At 43.3% G+C, this 25,962-nt stretch overlaps 3 protein-coding genes across 9 annotated transcripts in view; 1 reads left to right on the top strand and 2 right to left on the bottom strand.

Moving 5' to 3' along the window:
• Nucleotides 1-9,827, bottom strand: part of FBXL13 (F-box and leucine rich repeat protein 13) — a 58,410-nt gene extending 48,583 nt beyond the window's left edge. The window contains 1 exon segment of the mRNA XM_068170926.1: nucleotides 9,713-9,827. Within this exon segment, the coding sequence (XP_068027027.1) occupies nucleotides 9,713-9,820 (108 nt within the window). The 5' untranslated portion in view covers nucleotides 9,821-9,827.
• Nucleotides 9,828-10,435: 608 nt separating this feature from the next.
• Nucleotides 10,436-25,962, top strand: part of ARMC10 (armadillo repeat containing 10) — an 18,971-nt gene continuing 3,444 nt past the window's right edge. For 2 of the 3 annotated variants that reach the window (XR_010990943.1, XM_068167274.1), the window contains exons 1-6: nucleotides 10,436-10,577; nucleotides 11,803-11,948; nucleotides 13,075-13,209; nucleotides 14,574-14,750; nucleotides 15,758-15,829; nucleotides 17,043-17,261. Coding sequence is in view for 2 of the 3 variants with exons in the window: in XM_068167274.1 (XP_068023375.1) it covers nucleotides 10,436-10,577; nucleotides 11,803-11,948; nucleotides 13,075-13,209; nucleotides 14,574-14,750; nucleotides 15,758-15,829; nucleotides 17,043-17,261 (891 nt within the window). In the remaining variant the exon portion in view is untranslated. Of the gene's footprint in view, nucleotides 10,578-11,802; nucleotides 11,949-13,074; nucleotides 13,210-14,573; nucleotides 14,751-15,757; nucleotides 15,830-17,042; nucleotides 18,894-25,962 lie in introns of those variants that run through there. The other variant, XM_068167283.1, reaches the window with a different exon arrangement.
• The window catches only part of NAPEPLD (N-acyl phosphatidylethanolamine phospholipase D), a 21,595-nt gene continuing 16,598 nt past the window's right edge, over nucleotides 20,966-25,962 (bottom strand). For all 5 annotated transcript variants that reach the window (XM_068167225.1, XM_068167252.1, XM_068167259.1 and 2 more), the window contains exons 3-5: nucleotides 25,212-25,858; nucleotides 24,109-24,223; nucleotides 20,966-22,969 (exon numbers count right to left, since the gene is read on the bottom strand). In XM_068167225.1, the coding sequence (XP_068023326.1) occupies nucleotides 22,844-22,969; nucleotides 24,109-24,223; nucleotides 25,212-25,858 (888 nt within the window). In that variant the 3' untranslated portion in view covers nucleotides 20,966-22,843. The remainder of the gene's footprint in view (nucleotides 22,970-24,108; nucleotides 24,224-25,211; nucleotides 25,859-25,962) is intronic.

Here is a 25,962-nt window from a genome sequence, read left to right as displayed (position 1 = left end):
ATTTCTTGGGATCTTGTCTAGTTGCAGCAGCAAAGTTTTTCCTCCTGAAAACACTACCAAGATACTGATAAAATGGCTGAATAACAGTCAGGATGCAGGTAATTCCTAACACATCAAGTACACTATTACAGCTAGCACTGAACCTCTTGATCAAAAGGCTTTTCTTCTTCTGTCCCCCTTCTCTACTCAGTAGAACATACAACTGTATTGAGAGAAAGATTACAGACCTGAAACTATTGCAAAATGCTGTCACAGAAGAATCAACTTCTGATCACATGGCCACATGTACTTCTGAACATATTATCAGGGAGGACTAAGATGGTTTTCTACACCCAGAAGACTCCTGTTTTGGCAGTACAATCAAGTATTTATTATTTGTACTAAAACAGGGGGATGATCTCTTCCCTACTCTTGCTGACCACACAACTCCTGATGCAGGCCAGGATGTTGCTGGCCTTTTTGGCCATATGGGTACACTGCTGTCTCATGTTCAGCCAGCTGTTGACCAACAGCCCTAGGTCCTTTTCCAGCAGGCAGCTTTCCAGCTACTCTGCCCCAAGCCTGCAGTGTGGAGTTTACTATGAGGGTGACTGAGCATAACTACCCAGGGAGGCTCTGGGGTCTCCATGCTTGGGAGAAGCTCAAAAGCAGTCTGGACATGATACTGGGCAACCTGCTCTATGTGGCTCTGTTTGAGAGTCTATGGCATTTGAGCTATGACAGCCAGGTGGGCCTGTAGTCTGCAACAAAGGAAGGGGAGCTGCATTCAGAGTAATTTTACAGATCTCATACTCACATTGCTTCATTATGGCTGGACATAGAGAGAAGAATATAAGCAGTAAGTGTTTCAAACCTGAAGGTTTTTCAGGGACTACAAGAAGTTCCATTTCACCTAAATTAAAATGACACTTGTTAAAACACCTCTCCTAAACCTATTTGAGACAATATAATTTGGACTAAAACTTTCTAAAGCAAGCACACTACTTTTAAATTCAACTTGAAATTAATAGTTAAGAGTTTTTGTAGTTTCTTCCTCAGAGATCTTTTTTAATGTAACTAGTATAATTTGGTAAATACATCTATAAATCTTTAATCTTAGAGTATTAAAGTCAATTCTACCATGATGTAAAAATATTTTCTGTTTCAACCTATAGAAACTATCCAAAGACTATAATTTTTTTTAGATAGAAAACGACTAATCAAGGAGGAAAATCACTGATAATGCATCTTTTACCACTAGAATTTAATCACACAGGTAATACATACAAGTTATTTGCCTGCTTCTCCCAAAAGCTGCCTGTATTCACTTCATATAAACTACCTGAAACAACTTTGAAAAGCAGGTTTTCTGGCTTTATGTTTTCATTCTGTTATCTTGGGAGCTTGCTATAACCATATTTATTTTAAAGGCATTTAGGTGGCTCAGAATAAAGTTGGGGACTTACAAAGTTGTTTGGTTTTTTCAGTACAGAAATATGTAGGCTCTTTCCAAGAGCAAATTCCTTCTATACACCCCATCCTTTTAAAGACTTGCATCCCATGATATTTATAGTTGGATCCATCACAGGTTTCTTTAGCCAAAAGTCTGTTCAGTTTAGGCATGTAGATTATTTCCTTAAGTTCAAAACTCATTCGAATTTAGAACTCCAAGGTATTTTGACATAGCTCACAACAAAGATTTGAAGAAATGGAACTATGTAATTTGCTAGAATGCAAAAGAAAATATTGTCTGTGTGAATTTATGAATAGGGTTTTGTTTCATATTAGGGGAACAAAATCAAGGCTTTTAATTTGATACTGTCTTGCTAGTAACCTCTGGAATCTTCAGTTCTGAAAGGTCTGCTGAAACATTTATTTCATGTTAGGTCAAGACCACAGTGGGCAGCTTTAAAGCACAGTAATCATTTTCTGTCAATACCCAACATTAAGGTATTGTGGTACCACTGACTCTCTTAGGAAACTGTAATTTACAAAGCAAATGGTTTCCAGCTGGCTCTGAGGAAGGATCTTGTCCTAGCAGTAAATACAAACAGACAGATATTTTTCCTGCATGAGAGAAGAACACAAAGCTGCAATAAATGAGGGCATTCTAGTAATGATATTTACTAGATACCCTGTGACTTTGAAATGATCCACCAGCAAATAGTGCTTCCAGTGCCAGAGGTAAACAAGTCTCCTTATCCCAAGTTTCATAGCTTTGAGAAGTCCAGACCCACTTTATTGTCTGTGAACATTCAGAGCAAGCACAAACTGGGCTGGAGGAGACAACACTTGGTAACAACCTCCTCTTGAAGGAGACTGTATCTACATAAGGGATGTAGATAAGGTCTATATCCAAAAAAAAGGAGCAAGAAGATTCAGAGAGGGAAAGGAAGGAGAGAGGGAGGAAGGGATGTTACAGATTCGTTTCCTGTGACATCAGTGGCATGAGGCACGTGTATAAAATTAAGTATCTGCATTTGGATTAGACTTAATTTTAAACTTAGAGTTCAGCATAGTCTGTGCTATTCAAAAGAAAAACATATCTTGTCTCTCTGAATAATAATAATAATAATCATCATCATCATCCAGGTTGGAAGAGACCTTCAAGATCATCGCATCCAACCCATCAACCAATCCAACCCACCTAAACAACTAAGCCATGGCACCAAGCACCCTGTCAAGTCTCCTCCTGAACACCTCCAGTGATGGCCATTCCACCACCTCCCCGGGCAGCCCATTCCAATGGGCAATTACTCTCTCTGTGTAAAACTTCCTCCTGACCTCCAGCCTGAACCTCCCCTGGTGCAGCCTGAGACTGTGTCCTCTTGTTCTGGTGCTGGCTGCCTGGGAGAAGACACCAACCTCTGCCTGTCTACAACCCCCCTTCAGGTAGTTGTAGAGAGCAATAAGGTCACCCCTGAGTCTCCTCATCTCCAGGCTAAGCAGCCACAGCTCCCTCAGCCCCTCCTCATAGGGCTTGTGTTCCAAACCCCTCACCAACTTCACTGCCCTTTTCTGGACTCATTCCAGCAAGTCAACATCCTTCCTAAACTGAGGGGCCCAGAACTGAAATACCACTGTGACATTTTTTCAATGTTTAATGGAAAAACATAATAGGATAAATTAAAGCTTACAAACTACCAGATAAAATTAAAACATTTCAGCAGTAATTCCAGTGTATCCCTCAATGGCAATTATTTGCACTAACAAAGGCTGTAATTTAGCTAGACTAGCTTCTACTCTTGAAGGCCCCACAACCACTAGTTAGCAATTTTGTCATTTTTATAAAATTTTGCCACAAATCAGTCTTCTTGCTTCTGGACAAAACTTTGTTCCTCTCTAAGTTAGCACACATACAAGCTCTCACTCTCCAAAGTTACATTTTCCAAGGACACAAAAATAACGAACAAAGCAATTTAAAAAAATAATGTAAACAAACTGAATACAAACAAACTCAGTGGGCAGAAATACCTTCTTCATTTCCTAACATCCATACTGATTCCCACTCACTGTAATACAGTTGGTCTCTATAAAGATAAATTTTAAACACAGGAAATAACTGAAGCAACTGCTATCTGCTGGGTCAAGGCAACACAGTGGTATAAAGGCTTGCTCACTTTACAGGTCCAAATGCTGCAGCAATGCTTTAAGACATAGTCTCTTGCTGTTGAATTAATGTGGAGCATGTGCTTGGATCCTTTTCTGGAACCATGGTGGGTGGACAAAAGAAAAGAGGAAGGCTCTATATCAAAACAATGCAATGGACATAAAGCAAAAGCCATGTACAACACAGAGGCAAGAAAAGGCACCCAGTCAAGTGGGCCTTCACTCTGCAGCAGTAGGGAGCAGGACATGCATGCAGGGGGAGCACCTTGGGAGCTGCTGCAGGCTAGAGAACTTCCACATGCCAATCAGAACACTGTGTAGAAACAAAACCAGACAATAATCAGACAGTAATGTAAACTGGAAGGAATCTCTGACAATCGTTGAACAGAACTGCTGTTCTGCAATAGGGAAGGGCTGGTGGGAGACGTGATCGTGGGAGGCTGCCTAGGGTGCAGTGACCACGAGATAGTGAAGTTTTCAATATGCAGGGAGATAGGGAGGAGCACCAACAGGACCTTCACCTTGGACTTCCGAAGGGCGAACTTCAGCCTATTTAAGAAACTTGTCTGCAAAGTCCCCTGGGTACCAGCCCTCATGAACCAAGGGGTTCAGGAGGGTTGGACCTACTTCAAACAGGAGCTCTTGAAGGCACAGGAACTGGCGGTTCCCACGTGCGGGAAGGCGAGCCGGCGGGGAAGGTGACCAGCCTGGATGAGCAAGCAGCTCCTGGAGGATTTAAGGGGGAAGAGGAGGCTGTATCACCTTTGGAAGGAGGGGAAGGCTTCTCGAGGTATGTTCAAGGAAGCTGTTAGATTATGTAGGAATAAAATTAGGGAGGCTAAGGCCCAGCTGGAACTGAAGCTGGCCACCTCAGTCAAAGATAATAAAAAGCATTTTTATAAATATCTTAACAATAAGAAGAAGGGCAGGAAGAACCTGCACTCCCTAGTGGACCTGGAGGGGAACACGGTGACTGAAGATGAGGAGAAGGCTGAGGTCCTGAACACCTTCTTTGCCTCAATTTTAAACAGCAAGGCAGGAGTTCAGGACGAGTGGCCTCCGGAGCTGGGCGATGGGGTCGGGGAGCAGTGTAATGCCCCGGAAATCCAGGAGGAATTAGTTCAGGACCTGCTGAGCCACTTGGATATTCACAAGTCCATGGGACCGGATGGGATCCATCCTAGGGTGCTGAGAGAGCTGGCGGATGTGCTAGCTAGGCCACTCTCCATCATTTTCCTCCAGTCCTGGCTCACCGGTGAGGTCCCAGATGACTGGAAACTGGCCAACGTGGTCCCCATCCACAAGAAGGGTCGGATGGAGGAACCTGGAAACTACAGGCCGGTCAGCCTGACCTCAGTGCCAGGGAAAGTGATGGAGCAGATTATCCTGGTGGCAATAACTGCGCACCTGAAGGATGGCCAAGGGCTCAGGTCCAGCCAGCATGGATTCAGGAAGGGCAGATCCTGCCTCTCCAACCTGATCTCTTTCTATGATCAGGTGACCCGCCTGGTGGATGTGGGGAGGCCTGTGGATGTGGTCTACCTGGACTTCAGCAAGGCCTTTGACACTGTCCCCCACAGCAAACTGCTGGCTAAGCTGTCAGCCCGTGGATTGGACCATTACACTCTGTGCTGGGTTAGAACTGGCTGGAGGGCCAGGCCCAGAGAGTGGTAGTGAACGGTGCCACATCCAGCTGGAGGCCAGTCACCAGTGGTGTCCCCCAGGGATCAGTGCTGGGCCCTGTCCTCTTCAACATATTCGTTGATGATCTGGATGAAGGGGTAGAGTCAGTCATCAGCAAGTTTGCAGATGACACAAAGTTAGGGGCAGATGTTAGTCAGTTAGAGGGTAGAAAGGCTCTGCAGAGGGACCTCGACCGACAGGACAGATGGGCAGAGTCCAATGGGATGGCATTCAACAAGTCCAAGTGCTGAGTGCTGCACTTTGGCTACGGCAATCCCATGCAGAGCTACAGGCTGGGGTCGGAGTGGCTGGAGAGCTCCCAGACAGAGAGGGACCTGGGTGTGCTGATCGACAGCCGCCTGAATATGAGCCAACAGTGTGCCCAGGTGGCCAGGAGGGCCAATAGCATCCTGGCCTGCATCAAGAACAGTGTGGCCAGCAGCAGCAGGGAGGTCATTGTGCCCCTGTACTCTGCTCTGGTTAGGCCGCACCTTGAGTACTGTGTCCAGTTCTGGGCCCCTCAGTTTAAGAAGGACATCGAAACACTTGAACGTGTCCAGAGAAGGGCAACAAGGCTGGTGAGAGGCCTTGAACACAAGCCCTATGAGGAGAGGATGAGGGAGCTGGGATTGTTTAGCCTGGAGAAGAGGAGGCTCAGGGGTGACTTGATTGCCCTCTACAACTATCTGAAAGGTGGTTGTAGCCAGGAAGGGGTTGGCCTCTTCTCCCAGGCAACCAGCACTAGAACAAGGGGACACAGTCTCAAGCTGTGCCAGGGGAGGTTTAGACTCAAGGTGAGGAGGAGTTCTTCACCGAGAGAGTCATTTGTCATTGGAACGGGTTGCGCAGGGAGGTGGTTGAGTCATCGACCCTGGAGGCGTTCAAGGGGAGATTGGATGTGGCACTTGGTGCCATGGTCTAGGCATGGAGTCTGTGTTGATAGGTTGGACTCGATGATCCTCGGGGTCCTTTCCAACCTAAGCGATACTGTGATACTGTGATACTGTGAAATTGTAGCTGCCCCATCACTGGAAGTGCTCAGGCTGAACAGGACTTAGAGCAAGCTGATCTAGTGAAAGGTGACCCTGCCCAACGCAGGGTTGTTGGACTAGATGGTCTTTGAAAATTCTTTCCAACTCAAACAGTTCAATTATTCTATGATTCTAAGTTAAAAACAATATTAATATGTAAAGAAAACACTTTATGCACAGACACAATGAAAGGCATCTCTCTTCAGTTTATATATCTTGAATATTTATAACACTAATCACACCAATTTCAACCTTCAAATCTCTTCAGTCTCTAACAAAAATATAATTTGCAAGCTGTACCTTGATAGTTGGCTATGTCAAGAAAACATTCTCAATCCACCCCTCAGCACTGCAATTCATGACCTATAACAGGATTTTAAATAACATACAGGCAGCTAAAAGGCTTTCATCACATATTTTCCACGGGCCTATTTCCCAAAGCCAGCTGCTCCCTCTGCTGGGTTAAACCAGAAAGTGTCTGCCACATGAATGTCATTTTTTTTACTATTTCACGTTCTTTACATTTTTTTCAAACAAGCACAACATTTTTGTCCTTTGATTTTTCTGAAACGTCTCCAAGACAGGAAATCTAAACTGTCCAACCATACACTGGAGTGCAAGGCCTCTATTTAACAGTGGTGAATTCCTTTACAAAACTTCAATATGGAAGAAATTGTAATACCTGCTCATGCAATCTTCATTCAGGTACTCCCCAGTGACGCTTGGGGCAGGTATAAAACTGAAAACAATTAAGCTGAATCTGTATGAGTCTGACTGTTTGTACTGGACTTAACCAGACTTTCAACAATCTGATATGCCATCAACAATTTTTCTCAACTTGTAAATGCACAGCACCTAGCACAACATATCCTGAGTCATTACCTAAGTTTCTAAACATTACTATGACGAATACTACAAGAAGTAATATGTGAGATCGCTCCATCTAAAAAATTCACCAATTTTGATTTATTTTGACTTGTTGCTACAAACGTGTGTTACTCCCCAGTACTCCTCACCTTCCAGTGCTGAAGATGTGCTGCTCACTATACATTCCAATTACATCACCATTTATATATTTCAGCTATTCCCATAACACTTTGCTCAAATGTTAGTACAGTGCTATAAATATTAAATATTATTATCTCATATCTACCTGCAATAAGAGACTATGCCCTAAAATCAGAAGCATTTTGCAAAGAGAGTAAAAGCCTTTCATTCCCAGGGAGTTCTAGAAGGGTCAAAGCAGCAAGTTAACAGTAATAGCAAAACTGGTGCAAAACTATGACAAGACTTCCAGAGACTTGACAAGTCTGCTCTGCTGCTGCTATTCCATTGAGGGGAAGAGGAGATAAAAAGGAGGGTGTGCAAAACACAAAATAAGACCAGGGATGGCCATGAGCTTCAGCCTTCCAGAGGAGAAAGCCTGGCTTTCCTCTTCCATTCATAATCCTATTCCTCCTCCTACCACTTTAGCCATTTACCTGTCATGGCAAAAGACATTTGGGTCAGACAAAAGAAAAGTCTTAAAATGGCTCAGCACCCATATTTAATTTTAACATTCTAAGAAAACAGCTATGAACAAGAGTGGAAGTTTTCAGACACAGAGATTACAGTTTATCCGACTCTTTATGGGCACTGTTTAAAAGTCAATTTGGATGAGAACTGAAAGAGATAAATCAGCCAGGAATGAGAAATTCGGATGCAGCAGGGAATCCCACATTATCTGGACTCCAACTATGTCTGGACTATCTCCAAACCACAATCTAATCATAAAAAGCATACAGAAATGACCATTTGAGCATTATAGCTTTAACCTTGGGGATGTGTATAAATGTTCATAGGTCTCAGCTTAGCTTTGTGTTGCTTAATACAGGGACCAGTATCACTTCAATTAACTTCACACCAAGCACACTGCAACTTCATAAAGAAATTACAATGTAATAAAATTAAGTAAGTATGTCTAGATATCAGCATACACCAACTTGTAAAAAATAAGGAAAAAAGTATAAAAAGGTCTTACACAAGTCAATTTTTAACTGGTTCTTTAAAAAAAAAAAGAAATCCCTTTAATCTTAGCCTTAATTCTTGCAATTTTTGCTTAAGTTAGTATCACTATTGCTATACAGGTATTTATAACTTTTGCTTGGAAATGTAAATATGAGCTATTTTTTGAGTACTGAATCAAGAAATACACCTCATGTAGATACATCTTATCTTTTGGTTTTCTGTGCTTAAAAACAGCGATTAAGAGACAGACTCTCAGGAGACATACTCAGGCTGTGTGACAGCACTGCACTGTAATTATTCTAATTGGCTAAAGTTTTATTTATTAACATTTCAATGGAAATTCTGGCTGTAGTGGCTGCTTGCATATGGGGTCTATTTTTGGTAGCTTAAAAGTATCAGGATGCCTTTTAAACTTATATTTGTGCCTTGTGCCTTTGTTTTAAGCAAACTGAAAACCAGCTGCTACAGAATTTGAAACAAGCAGAGATGAATGTGATGAACGGGGGAAACTAAAGAAATACAGAGAATCAGTTAAGGATCCTAAAGGCAAAACCATCAGCTCTGCTTCCCTTCCCCAAGTCCTTCATGTTGTGCCAGCTTTACTTTCTAACATTTCATGGAAGTTTATTTATTCCTGGGCCAACAAATATCTAATCCACCTGTATCTGAAACTTGGTCCATTGCCATCTTGCCCTTGGACAGGCTATTAAAAACTACAGATTACACCTGCACTGCTCAAACAGGAGGGAACTATCCAGCTGAAACAACTTCAGCAAATCTAGGGAAGCTGCCAATTCAGTTCACTGTGTTTGTCTTCATCTCAGTCATTGTTTGAGTTTAAACACAGATTAAGAAGCGAAATCACTTTACTCCATCTTGGATTTTCTTTCTGAAGGTTTTGTAAATTGTTTGACGCAAACTATTAACAGAAAGAGCAGAACAAAGCCATGCCCCACAGCAGCAAAGAGATGCGACAGAGGGTGTGCAATGCCATGGAAAACGCTGAGGAACCCAACAAACCAGTACCAGGGCACTGCTGAGGGAATAAGGGGGACCTGTCGGAAGGTGGGGTATGTCACTTCCATACAGCGTATGCTACCGGGGACGTCTGTGACCCCACTGGCTCCAGCGAGGACCAGCAAGCCCACCAGCTAGAATGACCCGCCAGGTGGAACCGGGCCGGGGCAGCTGTGAAGATCGTTTCCCCACCCCACACAGCCAGACTTCGCCTCACGCAGGATGACCCTTCCAGCCGTACCCGACCGCCACCGGTGGAGCGGGGAGGGCGAGCAGAAGGGAAGGCAGGGGGTCCGTGTGAGAGAAGGGAGGGCTGAGGGAGGCGGTGATAGGGGGGAAGAAGGGAGATTGCTGTTTCCTGTCTTTTCAGGGCCTGCCGCCGTTACCTCATAGATATCGAGAAGGTTGTGGCGGCTTAAGTAAGCTCTGAGCTCCGGGGTCGCAGTCCTGAGGGACGCCATGGCCGCGCTGGGCTTAGCTGCGGCGGCGGTCATGTAGCAACGGGTCCATGGCCGAACTACTGCGCAGGCTGAGCTGCGCCATGGTCCCCCAGCGCGGCAGACACCATGTGCCTGCTCCACCAACGGCTGCGCATCAGTGACCACCCCAGGCTGCCCCCAGCTCCCCCATCGACTGGGACAAGGAGCAGTAGAAAGGTTTTCATATACTGAGAGGCAGAGAGGAGAATCATAGACATAAAATTGTTTTGGTTGGAAAAGACCCTTGAAGTTGTTGACCCCAACTGTTAACACTGCCATGTCCACCACTAAGCCATGTCCCTACAGCTACATGTCTTTTAAATACCTCCAAGGATGGTGACTAAGCCACTTCCCTGGGAAGCTGGGTCCAATTCTCAACCGCCCTTTTAATTTGCTTCCAACTGAGCTGGTCTCGCAAATTTAATGTGTTGGGGGGGAGGATTTTCAACTCGATACAACCCCTTCTTGCACCACACAGAGAGCTGTCGGCTCAGCACTCCGAAGTCCCACGCCAGAGCAGAGCCGCGAGCCCCAGGCCTCTGTTGCAGCGTGGGAGGGGCAGCGGAGTTGAGCCGCGCCGGATGGGGCGGTGGCTTCCCCGGCCGCTCAGCGCGGCCGCGGGCGGGGAAAATGGGGGAGCGGCGAGGGGCGGTGGTGCGAGCGGCCGCCATCGTACTTGGGGCAGGCGCCTGCTATTACCTGTGGCAGCTGGCAACGGGCGGCCGCCGGCGGCAGCGGGCTGCGGTCAGGGCCGCCCGGAGCCCGCCGTCAGGTGAGGCGCTGGGCGGACAGTGTGCTGTGGCGGACCGAGCGGCCGCGGCCGTGCCGCTGCTGTGCTGCTAAGCACGGAGGAGGCCCCGCGCAGCCGTGGCGGGGTGGGGGGGCCCTGAGGGAGGGTTCCAGCCCCCGCTGAGCCGCTGCCGCAGCCTCTGCTTCTGGAGCGCTATCCTAGATCGCTGCCTGCCTGTGGCCCTGGAGACCGGGCAGCCCCGTGTGGGAGGGGGAGCCACAGAACTGCTTAGTGGCCCTCTAGCAGCCATCTGGCTTTTCTTAGAGATTCTAGAGCACGTTTTAGCTTTAGAAAAGCCCAGGTTTTTGTTTTGAAGTTACCTAAAGCGTACCACCAGTATATTAATGGCCTGGTTACCCATTCTCTTACTGAAGCTGTGTGCTCCCTGTAATTCGAAGCTTAAACAAGGATAAAAAACAATGTTGTTTTTCAGGATAGCTCATGGATTAACATAGTCAGCTTTGACCTCTTTTCCACAAAGAATACTGTTTGCCTAGTGAGATGGTGGCAGCAAATACGTGGAATTATAAAGGGCTGGTTAGTTTCCCAAAAGGTATCTCGAGTCATCGATGACTAGTCCAGGAGTCATAGGCAGGATCTTCAGGCTGTTCAGATTGCTAAATAGTTCTGCCTCCAACCTGTCTGAATATGATGTTTGAAGGCATTTGTGTCACCCTTTTATAGAAGCGAAGTATTCTATTACATCATCCTGACTCAAGCAGCCTTCTACAGTTGGTTGAGCGATGTCTGGGATCAGCAGTGTTCCTAACCTTGTGGCTGCTGCATTGTCAAAAGATCTCGGGGTAGTAACAAAACCTCATTAGCATAGTTCCTGAAGCCTGCAAGTCACGAGTTTTGTTTTCCTGCAGTGTCCAAAACATTTCTGTGTTTCAGGGAACACAAGAGGAAAAGAACTTGTTTGATAAATATTCTAATTTTGAAGGGGAGGTTTGCTATTGGTTAACCAAAGAGCAGCATATCTCAACCTCTTACCTCTTCATTTTATTTTCTACTTTCAAAAGGGGTAGTCTCAGAAAAAAAGAAGATAGAAGTCTTGCTGTTGTAAGAGGTTTTTCCCCCTGATATGGCTGCTGGATACAATCACACAACAAATGCTACAACCTCAGCTTTTTAAAAATTGTTCAATGGTATCTAAGTGAAATGTTTCAAACTTGGTATCAAGTATTTAATTTTTAAACCCTTACAGACAACAGTCTGCCAGCATCAGCCCATACTGTGGATGCGGATGCTATACAGAAACTTCTTCATTTGCTCCAGGTCACAGATGATCCATTAATTCAAGAGCAAGCTTTAATCACTCTCAGCAACAGTGCTGCCTTCTCTGTAAATCAAGTGAGTATTGTTCGATAGAAAATAACAACAGTGTTTGAATGTAAGGTGCTTGTGTTCTGAAAGCCATTTTACTCTGTGCCTTAATTTCTGGTAGCCCAAATAATACAATGTAGTAGCTTCACAGAATTTATCTCAGCTTCATGTTTGTACAAATTAGAGTTCTGTGTTTTAGAAGTGCTATGTCTTTCATTGCTTATGTTAATGAAAGCATTGAATATGAGAAGAGTTCAATACTTCCTGGATCAGATCTGAATTTCACTGAGATAATTTAAATTAAACTTTTAACTTTATAAAGTTAAATGCCATTTACATCCTAGCAACATTCCAACTAGTCGAGTCTCTTCAAATCAATTGGAAAAACACTGAGCTGGATGCAGATTTTCATGCCTTTATAAAGGTTTAAAAGGTTTAACCTCCAGGGCCCCACCTTTATTTTTTACTTTGCTTTCCTTTTTGTGTGATTCTTATGACAGCTCTTTTCTGGCCCCTCAAAACTGTTTTCTTGATATAATCTCCCAGCACAGAATGTAACTGAATCCTCAGGACCTTTGGCCCTTTTTTTTTTTTTAATGGTACATGTTTTATCAGTGATGTTGAGAATCTTAAGTGAGAAAGAATCAAATATAATGAAAAAGAAAGGTGACATTTTAGAACTTTAATACTTCTAAGAATATAAATTATTGTTAATAATTTACTAATAAGAGATCTAAATATGTATATAAAATACATATAATAATAAATCTTCTTATAAAGTTTCTTCTTTAAATTCTATTCTGCTGACTCAGGATTTCTAGATATTGTGATCATGCTGAACTATTCTATAAAGTCATTATGCAATAATTAACCTTGATTCTTTATAATCTGAAATGCTTTTAGCATGATTTGCAGGCCAGATTGTAAAAGTGTTGTCCCATTCTCAAAGAACTCAAATAATACTTTGACTCTCTGGCAGGACTATTCTTAATTTCAGTGGAAGCCATATATGCTAACATTCTTTAAACAGAGTAGTCTGTTCTGGAAGTCTTCACCCACACATTCCAGTGGCATTAATATGGAAACTTTGAGGAATGTTTTTGGCATTTAGTAATTTTTTTAAATCTTATGAAATATCTGTTTTTTATTTCAGGATATAATCCGAAATTTGGATGGCCTTACTATTATTGGAGGGATGCTCTCAGATTGTGCCCCCAAAGTTAAAGAAAAAGTACTAAACACACTTAATAATTTGAGTATGAATATTAAAAACCAGGAAGTGATACAGGTAAGTTTCTGCAAGGGAAAAATCAAGCTAATTAAGACACAGGAGGCAATAAAAGGCTGTCAGGTTATTTGTTAAATACAAGCCAGAATGCCCAGATGTTTCATGACATGAGACATGAGAGTCAGCAGATCTGGATGATCTCTTGTTCTGTCACAGGTTGCCTGGGAGAAGAGAGTGACCCCCACCAGGCTACAACCACTCTTCAGGTAGTTGTAGATGGCAGTAAGGTCTCCCCTAAGCCTCCTGCGTGTCCCAATGCTAAAAGGATAACTTAAACATGCATTGCACCACTGGCACTTAAGTGTTTTTAAAACACAGCTAGGAACCAAGGCAGTTTGTGCTCAGCTGTCACCAAAGGCTGTTAAACAGAGATTGTGCCACTGTGGTTATAATAAAATTGTGAGGCAAGATTATTTCCAAACATGTCTGGAACATCAGGAGTGGTTGTTTAAGAGGCTGGATTGCAGATTGAATTTAGCTTGGCTCCTTAGGCAAGGGAGAAGAAAGCACTAATTGATCCTCTGGGTTTGTCTGAGACCCTGAAAATGGTTACAAGTCTATCTGGTAAATAGAGTAGAGGCTATGAGAGTGAACACATTGACTATCAAAAAGTCTCCACTTATGGCATCATCATATTAATCAACAGATCCAGAGGTGTCCAAGCAGCCAGCTGATACAGATTTGAAGACTTCTGCTAGCTCCTTCATTAGCTTTATAGAAAGGCAGTTTGACTGGATGTGATGGCTTGCAGCATCTTTGATGCTGTATGTTTTTAAAGTTGTGGCTGCCAACAGGAGAGGTTTATGTAAGTAGGAAACAACTCCTTTGGTAAAGGAAAAGTGATTTTTTTTGTTTGTTTGTTACGACTCTGAGATTTGTTCTATACTGTCATCTTGGAGAAAATTCAGTAAATAATGGTTGTTAAAGTCGGTTGTCACCACTGTTCTGAGGAGTACTCCAGTGAGTGGACCACATGGTTAGCAGAAAGGATTTCATTCCAAGACTTGTCCTTAGCTTATTCTCAACTGCTCTAAGTTTGTTTGTTTGTTTTTAAATAATTCCCTAAAGCAACTGTACAGCTTCTGAGATGAAGTCTAAACAACTGGGGGTTTTGGAGCCATTTATGCTTCAGGAAGGTTAGCATAACCCTAGAACACCAGCCTCTGTCATGCCAATAGTATGTTTGAATCTATTCAAAGCAAAAGAAAAGTATTTGTTTCCAAGAACCTTGATCAGGTTCTGTATTCAGCCAGCAGTGTTGAGGCATTTAGGCTACTGTGGCTAGACCACTGATACTATTTGTGAATAGAAAACCTGCTTGTAGCAAAAGACATCTTTTTTTTCTGTCCTTCCCTTTTCCCCAGGTATATATCACACAAGTTTGTAGGAATGTAGAGTCAGCTCCCCTAAATTCTGATCTGCAGCTGGCTGGACTCAGATTGTTGACAAATATGTCTGTTACCAGTGACTACCACCATAAGATGATCGATTCCATTCCGTGCTTTCTTCATTTGCTTTCAGCAGGAACTGAAAGGACACAGGTACTGGGTAGTGCATTGCTGTAGACCAGTTATGGAGCTGCTTTACTTGCTTCCTTTTTGCTCTTGTGAAATGGTTTACATTGTGCTTAGAAAATCAGCTATTCACCAATGATAGCAGATAATCAGTGAAATACAGACCTCTGCTACCTTCTCCATGGAAATGTAAAAAGAGGGAAGGAAGGAATCTTGCTAGTGGAACCACTGGGCTAGAGCTTTACCAGAGCAGTGCTGTGTGCCCTGTTACTGTCCTAGGCCTTTGCTACAGCAACTGCAGAACTTTCTTCTGCTCACTACACACTGCTACTGCATAACAGAGCAAGGAGAATCTGCATGTGAAAGACTTCACTGACAAATGACTCTGCCTAGATAAATAGGCCAAGCATTGATGACCTAAGTTATGGCTTCCTGTTACCTTATGCTTATTACGTCTCTTGCAACCCCAGTGACTGCAAGAGGAAATTGTGCTTGTGATTTCTTTCATATTGAAACCAAACTGAGTGTTTATTCAGGATGTCCCAGTACCTTCACTATCAATGTGCTTAGCTGCTCCCAGATCTAAACCAATTTTCCAAAATACAAATTGCCACTAGACTTGGCAGACTTATTTACCTAAGTACAGAAAGCAGCACTTGGGCTTCTCCTAGTTTTTCTGTAAAAGATTAGTGTCACAAGGTCCAGGAAAGGACAAAGGTATATTTGTATGTGCTTCTGGTCACATTTGAAATACAGTACCCAACCCTCCTCTCTGTATTTAAAAAATCATTCCATGTTTTGCCTACTAGGAATTCTTTACAAACCTTGCCTTACCTTAAGTCAAATTGGAGTTTAAAATAGCTATATTTAATACACACCTGCTAGCGACTCCCTAAGCTCTCTTTTTTGCTATACCAAAGGCTGAAGTGCTCTACCTTTGTCTCTCCAAGCCAGCACTGATGCTACTGATGCCCATTACTGCTGTACTTACTGGTTTTGGAGCTTGCAATGAACTTGTGTGTTCCTCATTTCAGATTCAGGTTCTGAAAGTGCTTGTGAACTTATCTGCAAACGCAGCCCTGACAAGACATCTTCTCAGAGCTGAAGTAAGGTTCTTGCTGTTTCATTATGGTTTTAGCATTTACATGTGTCTGTGTGTGCTGCTATTAGAAGAATGTTAATGGATCAGAAGTACATATGCAACTCCAGAGTAAAGTCAGTTAAACTCCATAGCTAGAAGTGCACGTTGTTTCCCAGGCTGGCTTTCTTTCAGTGCAGTGTACTACAGGTAGTGGCAGAGAGTGGGGAGTCACAGGGCCTGTGCAGTGGGAGGTTATTGGTCATACTTCCTGTACCGTTCCAAAGAGCAGCAACTTGCAGAAGTCTATTTTCACCCTCCCTCTAAACCAAAGGGGCAGTACCACAAGCTTTTTATATGTCATTTACATGGGAGCTACCCTAGTAAGTTTCAAACCCAAATCCTCATTTCCAGACACTATATAAATAGAAGACCAGGTACAAAATCAAGTATAGCCAGATGTAAATGAGCCATCACAGCAGCTGTTTCTATAGCTGACACATTGTACCCGAGACAACCAAATTCCACTGAAATCCCCACCCCTTTACCCAAGGGCAGCCATAGAACTGTTCTCTTCAAGCACAGTAAGTGAACTTTTCCTGTGCATTGATGTAGGGTTTTGTGGGGTGCTTTATCTGCTATGGCTGACCTTGGCATACAGGTTTAATTCAGTTACATCCTTCCCTCACACCAAAACAAAGGGTCAGGAGCTGAAAGGATGCTGCACCCTTCTCTCCGTCCCCAAAGTAAATAGCTTTAAACATGCAGTGGTTTTTATTTTGGAGCTGTCTGCCACATGCAAAGTTAGTCTAGATATTGCCAGCTTTGCATTATTAAACAAGATCAGGGCAGCTAAATAGTTCTGTTAAAAGTGTATCATTTTCTTGTTTATCAGATGTGATGACATAAAAACACTCAGATCACTGAAGAGGGGAAAAGAAGTGTTATTGAGAGGGGAAGCAGACCTCTTCCACAGAGGAGTTTTCCAGACAGCCACATTTTGGAGATTGAAAGTACAAAGCATTTCCTAGCTTGTGGTGTACAAGCTATTTTTTTCTGAAAATGAAAGGTGCATGCAGCCTTCTGGACTGCTTTCACAGCATGTGGAGTTCTGGTTTTTTTCATAGAGTTTTGGATTTAGATGGTTTAGGTGCAGATTTTTTCCCCATTCTTTAAGTTAGATTTGGCTACATGTACTCATTGCTGGTGACTGAGTATGGATTGTTTCTTGAATGCCCTAGGCACCATCACTGCTGTCGCTGTTTGACAGCTGTATGAACAGCGATATTCTGCTCAGAATCCTGACCTTTGCAGCAAACGTGAAAAAGAAGGTGAATGATGGAGAAGGCAGCACAATCCAGGACCAATACAGCAAGGATTCCATTTTTGTTACACTTTGCAGAGACTCTACCTCATTTGCTCAAAAACTGGCAGCTTTATTGCATCACCCCAATTCAGAGGTGAGAGAGCAAGTGGTAAGAATATTAACACAATAGTGAATTAAAAGGAGGGGGGGAAAAGCTATGCTACAATCCCCCCCCAATAAGCAAACACCACCACACCCCAAACACTACCATTACGAGGCACAAATCTGTTACCACAAAGGGAATGCAATGCATTTAATACAGAGAGCATAACAGGTATTTTTTTTTACAAGCCAGGTACAAGCAATAGCTTCATTAGTACTGAGAAACCCCTGTACAGCTGGTACTTGGACACAGAGGGGAAGGAATGGGTTAGAGCATGGCAGCTTTGACATGTACAGTAAACTTTTTAACAGATGACTAGAGGGACTTGAATAATCTTCTCAATGTAATAATGGATTTCTGTTCCCTTAAATATTTGCAGATATTGAATAAATACCTCTGCAGAGTAGTGCATTAAAATGTAGCCATTAGGGATAATTTCCATTCTATTAATTTAATACCTACTATATGGCTGTAGAAAATATTCAATAAAAACATGATCAAATTCTCATTGGCTTCCTAGAGAGTTAGTGTTTGTGGTGAAAGCTGCACATAAAGTTACCCAGCCTGTATTTTCTCACCTTCCCTACACAGAATACACATTCTTATATGCTTAGTACCTCCATTTCTTTTAGCCAAACTGCAGTGCAGTTAACCACAACTGTGAAAGGTTTCTACACTTAGAAAAAACAGAAGAGATTTTATCTTGCTTCTTAATTGTCTAAGAAAAGCATACATCCGTTCCAAAGTACTTTTGAGTCAAAGCTTATCTGCAAGTCCAATACAACATTCTCATCTGTGTAAAAAAGTGTGCAGAAGCAAGATCATACATGGTTTTACAAAAGCTTCCTGTTCTGTAGCAGCTCTGCTTTCTTTAGAGGACTTTGTTCCTGTTTCTTTGCAGTGGGAACATCACTGGACTAAGTACTTCTCTTGAGTTAGTCCCTATGAAGTTTTAGTCCTCCAGGTAGTGTTAATTCAAAGTGAAATGAATAGATGTAAACATCACTGTAAGAGAACCCAAAGGCAGTCTCACTAATGAACACTAGAGCACACTTCACACTAAAACAAGATTACTGCAAGTTCCTGAACACTGCGTCCCAGAGAAATTGCAGTGTCAGATGGAAAGGTTATAAGAATTTTCCAGCTCTGCAGAGCTGCATTACCTCAACTGTTATATCTTTCTAAGCTAATAAACCTGCTCTGCTCTTAGTAAAAATATTACACTTCTCTTTCTATAATTCAATAGATACTTATTTTCGGTAGGGGAAACTACAAGAGAAGTATGACCTTGGCGAGATGACGTATTGTGCCCTGATCAATACAAGGGTAAAGCTGCATGTATCTAATTTATCTACCTAGGTAGTTTTAACTGATCAGGAATACAATTAAGGCAAAAACAGAAGTTGGCATGATTCCCAGTCAGAATCCTGACAATTGCTGCACTGACAGCAAGCTTCCCTTTCTCCTTGCCACTGCTTCAGAAATACTGTTCAGTTTGTAATAAACAAGTTAGGTTACAATCACTTCCTGTTTTGTCACTTTCTGTAGCTTTAATCTTTTGTCTGCTTCTGTGTTCAAAAAAAGAAAATTAAAGCCTAGGTCAGACACTGAGATAATTTACCAACCCTGCCTTTCCCTTCTGACAAGAGCTTGGACTAGTTTGTTCTAGGTATATCTGATAGAAACGTGTTTTCTTAAGCTCAGCAACTGAGATGTCCAGATGTCTCTCTCTCATTCCCTAACCCAATGAGATTTTTAGATAATCATCTTTTTCATAATTGAAGTTGATCTCTTATCCTATGCTGTGATAGCTGACAGGAACAAGCAGCCATTGTCCTCTTTTCAGAAACAGCCATGAAAGCTTGTTACAGCATTGTCTCAGGCTTCTTCTGCTCTAGAAAGACCTAGTTTGAATTGCTTTGTTCCTAGAACAATGCTGCTAAGATGTTCTGAAATCATGCAAGACTCTCCAAAGGATCTTTGTGTATGATTTTTTTAATCTGCCACTTCGCTTGCTAGCAGCAAGCAAAGTGTAACAGTCAGCATTCTCCATACAAAGAGATCCAAAGCTGCATGTGATCCATTGCTGATGTTTAGCTTCACAAGTCAGTACTGTTCTGCCGTGTGGCTGCTTACCTTGGGATGCTGCACTTTAGTTTCATCTTTCCAAAGGACACAATTTTACAGAATAGTGTATTGATGATTTTGAAAATTGAAAACAAAACCAGCAAACCACAACTTGAGCCTTAACTGTATCTTTTTAAGTACTCCAAATATCCTGCAGCTTGGGGACCTCTGCAATGTTATGCATTATTGAAACTACAGGTCTGTCAGCCTGACCTCAGTGCCAGGCAAGATTATGGAGCAGATCATCTTGGGGGCAATCACTGGACACCTGCAGGATGGCCAAGGGATCAGATCCATTTTCTCCAACCTGACCTCCTTCTGTGATCAGGTGACAGCCTGGCAAATGTGGGGAAGGCTGTGAATGTAGTCTACCTGGACTTCAGCAAGGCCTTTGATACTGTCTCCCACAGCAAACTCCTGGCCAAGCTGTCAGCCTGTGGCTTAGAGAGCAGCAGTCTGTGCTGGGTTAGGAACTGGCTGGAGAGCTGAACCCAGAGAGTGGAGGTGAATGGTGCCACATCCAGCTGGCAGCCAGTCACTAGTGCTGTCCCCCAGGGATCAGTGCTGGGCCCCATGCTTTTTAATATCTTCACTGATGATCTGGATGAGGGGATTGAGTCAGTCATCAGCAAATTTGCAGATGACACCAAGTTAGGAGCAGATGTTGCTCTGGTAGAGGGTAGAAGGGCTCTGCAGAGGGACCTTGACCGACTGGACAGATGGGCAAAGTCCAACGGGATGTCATTCAACAAGTCCAAGTGCTGGGTGCTGCACTTTGGCCGCGACAACCCCATGCAACCTGGGGTCAGAGTGGCTGGAGATCTGCCAAACAGAAAGGGACCAGGGTGTGCTGATTGACAGCTGGCTGAACATGAGCCAGCAGTGTGCCCAGGTGGCCAAGAAGGCCAATGGCATCCTGACACGCATCAAGAACAGTGTGGCCAGCCGGAGCAGGGAAGTCATTGTGCCCCTGTACTCAGCACTGGTTAGGCCACACCTTGAGTCCTGTGTCCAGTTCTGGGCCCCTCAGTTTAAGAAGGACATCGAGACACTTGAACGTGTCCAGAGAAGGGCAACAAGGCTGGTGAGAGGCCTTGAGCACAAGCCCTATGAGGAGAGGCTGAGGGAGATGGGATTGTTTAGTATGGAGAAGAGGAGCCTCAGGAGAGACCTTATTGCTGTCTACAACTACCTGAAAGGTGGTTGTAGCCAGGAGGGGGCTGGTCTCTTCTCCCAGGCAACCAGCACCAGGACAAGACACAGTCTCAAGCTGCACCAGGGGAAGTTTAGGCTCAAGATGAGAAAGTTCTTCACCGAGAGAGTTGTTAGCCATTGGAATGGGCTGCCCGGGGAGGTGGTGAAGTCACCGTCCCTGGAGGTGTTCAAGAGGGGATTGGACATGGCACATGGTGCCATGGCTTAGTCATGAGGTCTCTGTTGATGGGTTGGACTTGATGGTCTTTGAGGTCTCTTCCAACCTTGGTGAATCTGTGATTCTATGTTATCCAAATAATTATTGAAACTATTACTGAAATACCCTCCCAAAATCAACACAGAACAACTGAAAATAGTTTTAAACCAATTTTGGACAAATTCTGGTGAATACAAGAATTACCTTTTCAAGTACAGAAATGGTGATGTTTGTCAGATAAGCCCATACAAAAGGAATGTTGAACTACTTTTTGTCACACAGAAGTTCAATCCTGTTCCAGAACCCTTCCATTGCAGGAACTTGGTGAGGGGCTTGGAACACAAGCCCTATGAGGAGAGGCTGAGGGAGCTGGGGCTGCTTAGCCTGGAGAAGAGGAGACTCAGGGGTGACCTTATTGCTGTCTACAACTACCTGAAGGGGGGTTGTAGACAGGCAGAGGTTGGTCTCTTCTCTGAGGCAGCCAGCACCAGAACAAGAGGACACAGTCACAGGCTGCGCCAAGGGAAGTTCAGGCTGGAGGTCAGGAGGAAGTTTTACACAGAGAGAGTGATTGCCCATTGGAATGGGCTGCCCGGGGAGGTGGTGGAGTCGCCATCACTGGAGGTGTTCAGGAGCAGACTTGACAGGGTGCGTGGTGGCATGGGTTAGTTGATTGGGTGGTGTTGGATGAGAGGTTGGACGCGATGATCTTGAAGGTCTCTTCCAACCTGGTTTATTCTATTCTATTCTAACTTGGACTAACCGATGTTTGCCTCCTTGTACTGTTATTTGTTGTCAGTAAGCTATACAAGACTTCCAGAATTACCCAGTATATATTTTTAAAAGATAACTGTCAACAGTAAAAGATCACTTCAGTTTGTTCCTAGCATGAAATCTCATTAACTGGCTTTAATTTGTTGTCAGAATTTCATGTCTTTAAATTGCAGTATGAATAGAAAATGTAATGCACAGCAAGAGGAAAAAAAAATACACATATCCCACAGACCAAACCAAATCATGAACCAAAGGAATGATTTGCCATTGAATTCTGAAGGAGAAAACCAAGCCTTTTTCTTGGCAATGACAGGCTTTAATTCTGTCCATTAGCATGGCAATTTGATACAGATAGATGTAGCCAGGTTTCACAATAATGAACAACCCTGGGTGCTCTCCTTGGACTTTAAAATTATATGGAAGCTACACGGAAGAATAGCACAGCCCTTGCTTAAGCCTTTTCACTTAAAGGAAACAAACCCAAATTACCAACAGGCTGAGTCAATGCAGAGACAAGCACTATTAAGAGATCCTTTCATCTCAGTGACTGCATTTAACAAGAAATTTCTTTAGGACATGTTCAGACCTAGCTTACAAACACAATAGAATGAAAGTGCACAGAGACTCTGGCCAGCAGTAAGTTTGACACATCAGAGGTGCAGTAGTAATTAATCTCTCTCTTTAAAAGGCACATTGCTTTAGATCATTGGAAAATCCAGCTTTTGTGGTTCATCAGTATATGAAAATGTAGAAGCACTCAGTAAAATCACTACTGTGCTTGTGCTTTAACAACACAGCTGTATTGGAAGACTCCACCCCACAAACCATCCTGTGAAGGTATCAAGGTACACAAGGCGTAACCTGAGGATCAATGACTAACAGATGGGAGGTGACATTCTAACGATGACCAATTCAAGTCAGCCAGTCCTGCGCTGAGGCCATTATTGCTGCTGCAGGTATGATGAAGAGTTTCAAAAAGACCCAGTAGTTATCAGTGGGGTACATAAGAGTTATTCTCAGGCAATACTTAGATATTAACCAGGTTTTAGATCACCTCTCAAAACCTCTAAACAGAAGAATTAGTAAAATTTATCACAAAACTTGTATACAAGTTTTAGTTCTGAAACTGGCAAGCTTAGCATCTAAAAATCCATTTCAGTCCAAAAAATCTACTTTGGAAGTACATCATAATTAATATTGGTAACATTAATTGTTAGTTCAAATCAAATAGGGCTTGCCAGGATCTTCTCCTGCTCTGCCACTATTCAAACCCATCATTTGTACTCAAGTCCCGTGATTCTCCATGGTTTAAAACAAAGAAGTCTTCTTTTTTTAAGCCGTATCGTTCAAGAGCTTCATTCAGTTTAACTGGAGGATCCAAGTAATACTAAAAAATAATAAGAATAACATGAGGAAAAAGATAGCAGTGCAGTACTCAGGGGGAAAATAATATCATTGCTCCAAACAAGGACTTGCTTACGTCTTAAACATTGCCTAAAAGTTTGTCAAATTGAGATGTTTGATTTTCAGTTTTTAAAGGCTAGGAATGCTGATTTACAGGTGTAGAATAACCAACAAGGCACAACTCAAGTCTTCTGCAGTGTGTTAAACTAAATCCCTTAGAAGCAGAAACATGGGGGAGGTGTCAGCACCTGAGAGATGGTGTTTTCCCTGGTGTAGTAGAACAGCTGACAGCTCTACTGGGGCTGAGGTTACAGCATTGTGTTGTTTTGTTTCAGAAAAGGTGCCATCACAGAAAAATCCTTCAGTTTTCTGTGCTTCTGAAGACACAATAGCATTTGTATTGTGGGCACTGGTGACTTGGCTTCTTGAAAGCATCCAGTTAGAGAAAATGTATGAGATGAGCCCATCTAATAACATCAGAGCTGAATTTATGTAGTGGTACTCCAGCTACAAAGTTGAAAAACAGCTGCCAGACAAGATGTATCAAAGCAGAGAGAGACGCTGCCCTTTCATGGCAGGTGTTAGTTACCCTGAAGTTACCTGGTAACCTCTTTATAAATACTCCAGGAGGCAACTAAACGTCATTTGGGAAAAAAACAACCAACCAAAACCAACAGCTCGCTCAGTCTTTCCTGTTCTTGCTGGTATTTAACAGTGAACCAGCTGTTCAATATATTTCTTAGACAGACACAATTAATACATGCTGCACTGACCCGCAGGCATGCAATTCTTACTGCCTCCAAGGGATGCACTGATCAGTTCACCTCTGTTGCTGCATGTCTTCCCATCTTTCATGTTCCTCAGCTTTTGGTTAGCAGAAGTCACTGACACTGGTTTCAATAATTCTGCACTTTCAAATTAATCTTAACCACAGAAAAATGTTCTGTAATTAGGTATGAAAACCTTAGCACTGTTCTGACCTGCAGTATACACAGTGACTTTTCACTCATACGGAGGTTATGCTTTAAGCGTACAGAGAGATGAGTTAAACTGCATGAGCAAAGCTCCATCAGTGCCTGTGCACTCAGGAAAGCTGAACTCCTGCAGAGTGTTGATGTTTACCTCGTTGGCTAAAGCAAAGGTCCCCCAGTGAATTGCTACAGACTTCTTGGCCTGAACATCAATATGGATTCTTACTGCTTCTTCAGGATCCACGTGCTGGTGTTTCATAAACCACCTAGCAAAACATAAAGCAATTTTCTTGTGTGTCATCTAATTCAGAGCAAAATTTCTTCTTTACTTTCATTAAGTTGCAAAGAATCTGAAAACAGAGATGTATTTGCTCACCTTATCAACTGATGGAGCAACACATAGGACGCTCAAAATCAGCAAGCTGGAGTATACCCACAAAACAGTAATGCATACATTTCACACCCTTTTTCCTTATCTGTATCTTTAGTTAGTATAAGGATATATTACTGCTGCCTTAAGGCCACAGATCTAAATTCATCCCTTAAAAAATTCCATGCTAGCAGCGTATGCCAGAAAGCACAAGCTTCAGAAGACAGCCTAAGGGAATGGAGTGAAAGCAGGAGAAACCCTGGCAGTCCATGAAAGAGACCAGATTTTTACCTCTTTATTCAGACTCCCAATTTCCTTTCCCAGCATAGACATGCTTTGCAGCCAGCACTACAAGAGCACTGTCATCTAACAGTTTAGATACTCTGTCATGAGCAGGATAGAGACATCTAATCAAGCAGATCTTTCACGCTCTCTAAAGGAGTAATCTTTAGCTCCTGAAAAGGTGCAGAACCAGCAGAAAGCCCGAGACAGGAGAAAAATGTAGTAAATGGCATGCATCTGAATGTGCTGGACTAAGTGATGCTATTTCAGAAAGACAGCCACAAAGTAATTCCAGATTTTCACTCAACATTTTTCATGGAAGAAAGTAAGCTCTTACTGTGCTCAAGACCACAGAAAAACCTCTCTAAGAACATCAGACATACACAGCCAAGCATCCTAGACACTTCAGCTGTATCTCAAATTGCTTGCTCTTTTTTAATCATTCAGCAATTCCTTTTGCCTCAGCAATTTCCTCCTCTCGCCACTATATTCTCTTACACACCCTTAGTGCAGTACACCTGCAGTATTCGCTGATGAGTGTATTTTTGGTCACCAGTTCACCATTTCATTCATGTATTTTGATCAAACTTTGGGGTTCATACCTTGGCTCATATGCTCCAATGGGGATGGCTGCAAGATCAAAAGGTCCAAACCTTTTACCTATCTGTTCAAAAGCAACACAGTATCCAGTATCTCCTGAAAAGAAGAATCTGTTCCAGGGGCCCAGGACAGACCAGCTGCCCCAGAGAACCTTGTTGTCATCTGTGGCAGTCCTTTTACACCAATGCTGAGAAGGGGTGAAGACAAAGGTGACGGCGTCATGCCCGGGGACACAGTTCTCCTCCCACCAGTCCAGCTCAATCACATTCTCACAGCCACACCTCTGCATCCAGCCCAGGAGCCCCAGGGGCACAAACCAGCGCAGCTCACTGCCAAAGCGCTGGTTCAGGCTCATCACAGTGCCGTGGTCCAGGTGATCATAATGGTTGTGGCTGATCACCACTGCATCTATCCTGGGCAGCTCCTCCACTGAGCACGGTGGGCCTCGGAAGCGCTTGGGCCCCAGCAGCTGTGTGGGGGAAGCTCGCTGGCTGAAGATGGGGTCAGTAAGAAAAATAAGTTCATCCATTTCCACCAGCACTGAGGCATGGCCCAGCCATGTCACTCGTAGACCAGTTCCTGTCTTCCCAGCAAGTTCGGGTCTTTGAACAAAGTAAGGTTTTAGTACTGGAAGCTCTTTGTCAAGTTCCTAGCAAAACAGAACACAACAGGCATGACATTTCAGAACGTGTTTAGCCATGGAACAGAAGCTGCATACACGGCACAAATCATTCCAGCCAAGATCTGCATTTT

The sequence above is a fragment of the Melanerpes formicivorus genome, unplaced genomic scaffold, assembly GCF_026170545.1.
Source record: "Melanerpes formicivorus ecotype bairdi unplaced genomic scaffold, bMelFor1.0.p_v2 SCAF_3, whole genome shotgun sequence".
NCBI classification, from domain to species: domain Eukaryota; kingdom Metazoa; phylum Chordata; class Aves; order Piciformes; family Picidae; genus Melanerpes; species Melanerpes formicivorus.
The sequence above is the reverse complement of the archived record's forward strand: the minus strand, read 5'-3'. Positions and strand labels throughout refer to the sequence as shown.